Raw genomic sequence first — 7567 nt, forward strand, 5'->3', positions numbered from 1 at the left:
TGGCTTGCTGCACAAGTGATGCGGTTTCCTTCTGTTCTGATACCTCTCTGGCTAAGAAAGGAGTCCTTTCATAAGTTGTCTTTCTTTTTTCTTTCACCTCTCTGTCTTGGGCTAATGCCACCTCTTTAGGAGTGGAGTTATGTCACTTGGTCTGCCACAGTTAGAATTGTTTGTTTTTTCTCCTGGGATTTGTGTTACATGTGCATCAGAGAGAATGTAATCTAATCCTATTCCTACTTATAAGTATGTTCTTCTAGAAATACTTTACTTGGTTGTGTTTACATATTGCATAACGCATTCAGTGTTATGTTAACATTTATTAACGTGTTTGCATGGTAATTATGCAGGAGGATTGCCCAGGGGCAAGTTGTGCTGCTTTTTGGGTAATTTCTTTTTTCGGAAAAGCTTGGTTCAGGCTCCTGCTGGAGCAGAGAGATAAGTGCTTTATTTTTGTTTGTTTATTTTCTTTTTCAGTATCCTGAGGAGAGTTTCAGTGATACTTGAAGCAGGTTTAGAACCAGATATGTTCTTCTGTGTTTCTGACACAGTGAGCCTTGTTTGCCTTGTAACAAAGCAGATAGCTTTTGCATTGGCTGGCTGTTCTTTGCAGTTTGGAGTGTAATACCAGACAACGTACTGGTTGCTTATTGGTACCTTGAGTCTGTGTCAGCATCTCTGGTGTCTCTTCTTCATTCAACCTGATTGTTGTCATGTGCCTTGCATTGCTGCTGGGGGCAAGGTGTTGTCTTAATTTTACAGGTGGGGAAGAAGGAGGTGGGGAAAAGTGAACTGGCTTTTCTGGAGTAACACTAGGCTTCTGTAGAATCCTGAAATGTCTCTTTTTCTCCAGATTAATTCCCAGGGTGGTTTCACACTTTTCTGTATGTGACCATCAGGCTTCCGGTAGGTGCCGTGCGAGCTCAACTGTCTGTTCAGTGATTACTGTCCTCTGGTTTTCAGAGTTGATCTTGTGGTTCACTCCTTGAAGGACCTGCCAACTTCCCTTCCTCCTGGCTTCACCATTGGTGCTGTCTGCAAGTAAGTGGGGGACGCAAGGCTCGATTCTCTGTTGGGCTTGTGTTTTGTAGTCTTGTAGTGGTAGGAGAGCAGAGGTGGCTTAGGTCCTTTTAGGTGTTCAGAGTTTGCCCACCCTCTGATTAATCTTTGAAACGGTCAAAATGCTAGAGTTGTGCTAGTGTTCTGCAGTCAGCAGGTTTGCTGGAAATTCTTGCTTTTACAGTGGCGTTGAGGTGTTTTGGAGCCAGAGCTGGTTCCTCTGAGGACCAATAGTAGAACTGTTAAGATTAACAGCCTTCTGTTATGTGTTGTGTTGGCCATTCTGTGCTTGTCTTATTTTACAGAAGGGAAAACCCGCTTGATGCTGTTGTCTTTCATCCCAAAAACTGTGGGAAAACACTGAGCCTCCTTCCTGAAAAGAGGTGAGTAGGGACACAAAATGGAAGACAGTCAAGTGTGAAAATGGAGGGGCAGAGTCATTTGATAATTCTCAGCGGCAAGGCAGTGAGCTTCTTTCTTTGTCCCGTAGTGGCTTTGTACTGCCTTCTGTTAGCTTTGCACAGACATTAGGCTGAACCCACTTGCTGAAAAGAGCAATGCTCTCTGGTTTGGTCTCTTAAGCCACACTTGAGTTGCAGTGTTTTCTTAAGTGAGACCCTTTCTCATCACAGTTTCCAGAGTGAATTCCTGCTCCTTCATATCGTGCTTACCGCAGGGGAGGGCGTACAACGTGGACGGGGGTCCGGTGCAGTATTTTAGCTTGCGTGGGCCTGAACATGCTTTTGTTCTTAGCCATCCAGTTATGACTTCTTTGTGTGTCTTTTGACATCCCTTTGTTAACAGTTCTGCTGGAAGGGTGAACGGTTTCTCCATTTTGAAATACCTTGTGTTTCACAGAGGTTATTGGAATCTTTTGTCCAGGACAAACGGAGAACCAAAAAAAAACCCCATCTTTCTAAGCTAAGTAAAAGGAACTAGCTGCGACACAAACATAGACTTGTGCTTCAGCATGTCTGGATAGCAGGAAAATCAGGTCTGGTTTAGGTTCACCAAGAAAAGTGAATAGTACACATCTCTAGAAATAAAGTGCTCGCTGCCCAGACTGGCAATTTTCTCTGCTTCTTTTCCTCCCACTGCCTTTCTGTCATTGATGAAGTCCCTCCCATTTCAGTAATTTCAATTGTTTGGTTATGTCTGGTTCAGTTTGGGGCAGCTTAGTCTTTTTTCCTGTAATGAGTTTTGTGGCTTTTAGCTGGGGTTTTACAGGTCCTTGATGGTGGCTAGTGGCTGCCCTGCAGAAGCATCTCCTGTAAATTGGCTCCTTGGGAGGGGCTTACCTGCATCTAGCTTCAGCCAGGCTTTATAGTAAATCTCACAGGATGGTTTTCTTTTTTCCATTGAGATAGAAATCATTGGTAGGTTCTAGATCTTCATTTCAACTGAAAAAAAAAAAAAGTTCTCGTTTGTTTTCTTGAAATTTCTGCTGTATCTTTGGCTGGAAGTGAGCACAGCAGTGCTCTTGATTTCATTTGTTTTATTTTTTCCCCAGTGTGATTGGAACCAGTTCACTTCGGAGAGCAGCCCAGCTCAAGAAGAAGTTTCCTCAGTTAGAATTCAGGGACATTGTATCCTTTCCTGGCAAAACACCGGAGCATCAGAGAGGAAAATAGAATTTAATGCAAAATCTAGATTTAAGGCTGATTTATACCACTCAACCTACAAGAACAAAGTTCTTCCTCAAAGCTGCCCTCCACTAACCTGTTCTGAGAGGGCTCAGTAGTGTATTGTAGCCCATTGGGACCTCTGCTTTCTTAAGAGGCTGTAAAGAAGGAGCCAGCCTTAATCTCTGTGAGATTCAGGACACAAATTAATTTTGCCTTTGAACATTGAAAAAAAACCTGCCTGGTTCCCTGTGTTTGTCTGAGCAGTGAGGCCAAGTGTTGATTAGTTCCCGATAGCCTAGATGGCATTTCGGCCTTTGCTTCTGATGCAGGCTGCTGAACTATTGGCAAAAGGCACCATTACTTTGGTCCTAGGAACCTAATTCTTTGCTATGCAAAAGGAGTTGCTGTTGGGTGTTGATGTACTTGTATGCACATCATTTGTTCTGAGAGTCAGTGCTTGAATCAATATTCCATAATGCTTGGCAAAATTCTATTTAAAGAAGCAATTGCTGATGTTTAACACTTCTGATTCTCATTTAGAGGCTTTTGTACATTCTGTGAACACACTTGAGTGAGTGTTAAGTGGTTATAGGACTGTTTGCCTTGCTGTTTCTGTGCTTGCTTAATCATGCCTACAGAGAGGGAATTTAAATACCCGCTTAAAGAAGCTAGACGAGAAGGAGGACTTCAGTGCCATCATCCTGGCTGCTGCTGGATTGAAGAGAATGGGCTGGGAGAATCGCATTGGCCAGGTGAGGAGCAGCAAAGCAGAAAATTCTATTCTCTGCAAGAGCATCATCTGCTTGCCTTTTTGACCTTGTGATTTTCCTGTCAAAGGTGAGCATGCAGTCTGCTGAATCCATTGCTGTGTTAGCTTGTGATTTGACGTGCTCTGGGAAGGATTTCCCCCCCCCCCCCCCTCCAGTTGTTTGGTGGTTTTGGAAACTTATACTGTTCAGCTTTCTGTGGTGCAGTAACAGTTTGTAATCTGATTGTCTCCTGGCATTTCACAATACTTGGGTATAGCAATGCAGCAGTGTGCGTGACTAAGATTTTTTCTGATTACCTAATTCATGAAGTGTTACAGTCCAGGTGAAGAAAATCTCATGATTTGACTTTAGGGGTGGGAACACTGATGCCAGGGAAGAAGGAGGGGATATTTCCTTGTTCAGGCACAAAATTAGTTGAAGTTAGCAGCAAGCGTGGAATTTGGCTCTTGGCTCCCACATAGTGAAGAGTGCAACTTGAGTGTATACTGATTTTACTTTCTTCCAGCTCCTAAGCCCTGAAGATTGTCTGTATGCTGTTGGACAGGTAGGTTACAACTTTTGTATCTTAACCCCTGCCACATGTTGAAAGCCGGCAGTGGTGAAACGTGTCAGAGTAGTTAGTTCTGCCAAGTACTTCTCATGCATTGGTTGCCAAAGAACTACCACACTGATCTCTGCTGTTGGCTGTTGCACCAGTTTAGGTGCAGCTTGTGGGAAGACTGGTAGTCAGCTCTGTTACTCAGTGTGGTGGGGGCTGGTTTCCATCAGTAATGAAAAAAACAGTAAATGGTAAAGATAATGTCTGGCACAAAGATGCTGGGCTGATGTGGCAGATATGGGGCAGGCTCTGGCAGAGTCAGTATTGTGCTGTACTGGGATAATTGTGCAGAGCCGCTGTGCTGTCTTTGCCCTGTGCTGGTCCTTCCTTATGCACAGTACTCTAACTTGATTAAACGTCTGCTTTGGAGCACATTCTTAGTGCTCTTGTTTGTAGGCATGCAAACCGCTCCAGCCTGTGCTGGCTGAGTGGCTGAGTTACACAGCGCTGCACAGCAGCTGTCAAGCTTGCTAACCCTGAGCTGGCTATGCAGTTGTGATTGCAAGTGATGGATCTGCAAATTCAATCCGAAACGGTGATTTTGATTACACATTTGTCAGTACTGTGAAGTGTGTTGGTTGGTGTGTGGTGTGTTTTTTTTTTTTTTTTTTCTTTCTGTGTACTCCCTAGTCTTGTTTCCCATCTAGGGAATAATTGTTTTGTTGCTGTTACTCATTCAGCCCTTGATCTTTATCTTGAGAAAAGGTTGGGAAGCTTGGATTTATCCATGAAGGGATGTTGTCCCATGAAGGGACGTTGGGGTGGGTGTTTCTATATGTGAAAGCATATCTGAGATGGCTTCTAAAATGGTTTTTACAGCATGATCTTGAACAGTTAGCTGTAGTAAGTCCTGATATTCCCTTTATGACAACTGCTATAGGGTATGTCTGCAACCAGTGGATTGCTTTGTTATTAATTCCTGTAAAAGTCTAAACATGACTCCCTTAGTGAAATGCATCCAAGCCTCTTGGTTCTGTTTCATGATCAATGCTGAGGGCACACAGAGACACATTAAGTTTGATTATGTTGTGTGTTTCTCCTTCTTATAGGGTGCCTTAGCAGTGGAAGTTCGTGCCAAAGACCAAGAAATACTGCATATGGTATCTGCCCTGCATGATGCAGACACTGTGTTATGCTGCATTGCTGAGAGAGCCTTTATGAAACGTTTGGTAGGTGTGGCATCCTTGCTCCTCTGCCTGCAGCAGTAAATACTGCTCTGCCAGTTGGCCTTACACCACAGCATAGGAAGTGTTATGCTATCCTAAAACTGCTCAGTAGAGATTGCTTCTGAATTGAGAAGGGCCTGAAAAGCAATAGGCGGGGTTGTGCGTAGCCTAAACTTTTCAAGGGCCTCTGCTATGAATGCGTGTGGCAGGAGCCTCCGTGTCAGCTGGTTTTTGTTTTAGGAGGGTGGATGCAGTGTCCCTGTTGCTGTCAGCACCATGCTGAAAGACGGACAGGTGAGGAGTACTTTGTATTTATTTCTCTGGGATTATTTCTGGAAACCTGTGCTAGCGTGTGGGTGTTCCCTGAGCCTTCCCTGAAGGTAACTCCAGCAGGTATCTTTATAGCCAGTTAGGGCATGACAGGCTTGTGACTCAAGCCTTCCAGGTGTGTGTCAAAAGCACAAGTATAAGAATGGGCCTGGCTACTAGAGCTGTGTTCTAGAAAATGCCCTTACTGTAAGTACCAGACTGCGCCCCTCACCCTTTTAAACATAGTGTTGCCCTGAGATTTGAAAGTCTCGCTTCTGCCCCCAGAAAGTTGTTTTTATACAGCAGAGTGCAATTAAGGACGTGCAAAAACAGAGGAAAAAAAAGCACAAGCTTTTTCCTTTGGAAGTCGCATCTTCATAACAAATGGATTACTTTTCTTATAATAGTTGTATAATGTACCACCATTATTCCTTCTCATCCCACTGCACTACAAAAGCCTTCCCCTCCAGACTCTTAGCTTTGTATATCGGGCATTTTTTTTGTAGAAAGTGGGTTAGTTGGCTTTTTGTTTGTTAACGTGGTATTGATGGTGCCTTCTCTGTCTCTCCAAGTTGTATTTGACAGGAGCAGTCTACAGTTTGGATGGATCTGATAGCCTGAAGGAGACTATGCAGACCAGTGTTAATTATCCCCACCAGGTATGTGAATGATGGTGTCTTCAAAATCCAAATCTGAAGCTGAATGACAAAACTAGACTGTCTATAAAGTCTCTTACTTTTGGTTTGGTTCCTTGGAAACTGTAACTGTGCACTCTTTTCAAGGCTCCTAGGACCCCAGACTTTATCCCCTTTCAGATGTGGCTTAGGCTATTTATGGCCTGCTCCTTCCTCCCCACTGCCTTACCTCGAGGTATTTTTATTTGCAGAATGAAGATGGACCGAACGATGATGTGCAGCATGTCGGCATCACGGCCAAGAATGTCCCTGGTCAGGCACAGGAAGCTGCAGAGAAACTAGGTGTTGAACTAGCTAGTTTACTTCTGAGCAAGGGAGCTAAGCATATCCTGAGTGTGGCAAGGCAGCTCAATGATGCCCGCTAGATCCGTGCTGTAGTAGGCAGGACTGCTACGCTAGCAAGTCTGTGCAGCTACGCTGTTGTCCCCCTTGGGAGGAAGGGATGCATTGAAACTTTCACACCGGTCTTACCTGATGTTTGTGTGCAAAAACTTGAAATACTACATTAACTTGAGTAGTTTGTGCTGCTCAGGGTTTTTATTCCGTTTTGTGTTTCTTAAAATTGCAAAGTGTCTCTGGAGTTTTTTTTTTGTCTTTGCAGCTAGGAAGTTTAAAAAAAAAATTAAAAAAGGTACCTGTAAGTGTTCTGTTCCACTTAGGAACAAGGCACCCCTTACAGATTAAAAGTGGAGACTCTACTGTGACGTTACTGAAGTGTTGTACTGTGCTGACAGTGATTCTTAACATCACTTGGGCCTGTTCAGTAATAGCAGAGGAAGTCTGCTATTAGGTCTGTAACATTGTTTCTCATAGCAAAGTAGCAGAGATGCCACGTTCATTTTAGGTCTCTGTTAAGGTAACAAATTAAGTTTGCAGTTATCACATGCAAATTTATCAAGTGGGTGGTGGTTGCTTGGGAAGGGGCCAGGCAGCAGTTTCCCTTGTACTCTTGTCTAGAGGGTTAGCTGGAGACATTCACCTACACTAACACGGAGCTGAAGAGGAAGCCTAGATCTTGGCTGTTGTGCCTGTTTAACTCTTAGCACCTTCCTTTTACTGTGGGTCCTTGCGTTCACCACCGGGTGCCATCTTCTGGGGGGGTTAATGGGTTACAGTGCCTTCTAGAAACACGGAAATGTCACCTTACTGGCATCCCATTTTGGAAATGAAGCATTGTTTATTCTCTATGCAATGTTCACCGAATGTAACACGATAAATACAGTTCAATTACAAGCACCCCAGTGTAAGTCCAAGTCTGTATGGAGCGGCTTTTCTGTTGGCAGCTTCGCCGGGCAGGCCGGGTCCAGCTGGTCGCCAGCGCCCCTGGGCCCCGCCCAGGCAGCCAAGC

The 7567-nt window shown here is 44.2% G+C and overlaps 1 protein-coding gene across 1 annotated transcript in view; it reads left to right on the forward strand.

The window, feature by feature from the left end:
* The window catches only part of HMBS (hydroxymethylbilane synthase), a gene marked incomplete at its 5' end in the record, with an annotated part of 8566 nt that extends 1770 nt beyond the window's left edge, over positions 1 to 6796 (forward strand). Inside the window, 9 exons of the mRNA XM_008943744.1 lie at positions 961 to 1038; positions 1362 to 1439; positions 2567 to 2642; positions 3320 to 3433; positions 3957 to 3995; positions 5099 to 5218; positions 5456 to 5509; positions 6097 to 6183; positions 6411 to 6796. Coding sequence (XP_008941992.1) covers positions 961 to 1038; positions 1362 to 1439; positions 2567 to 2642; positions 3320 to 3433; positions 3957 to 3995; positions 5099 to 5218; positions 5456 to 5509; positions 6097 to 6183; positions 6411 to 6584 — 820 coding nt within the window. The remainder of the gene's footprint in view (positions 1 to 960; positions 1039 to 1361; positions 1440 to 2566; positions 2643 to 3319; positions 3434 to 3956; positions 3996 to 5098; positions 5219 to 5455; positions 5510 to 6096; positions 6184 to 6410) is intronic.
* Positions 6797 to 7567: the final 771 nt, after the last annotated feature.

Source organism: Merops nubicus, unplaced genomic scaffold, assembly GCF_000691845.1.
Source record: "Merops nubicus isolate BGI_N331 unplaced genomic scaffold, ASM69184v1 scaffold42470, whole genome shotgun sequence".
NCBI lineage: Eukaryota > Metazoa > Chordata > Aves > Coraciiformes > Meropidae > Merops > Merops nubicus.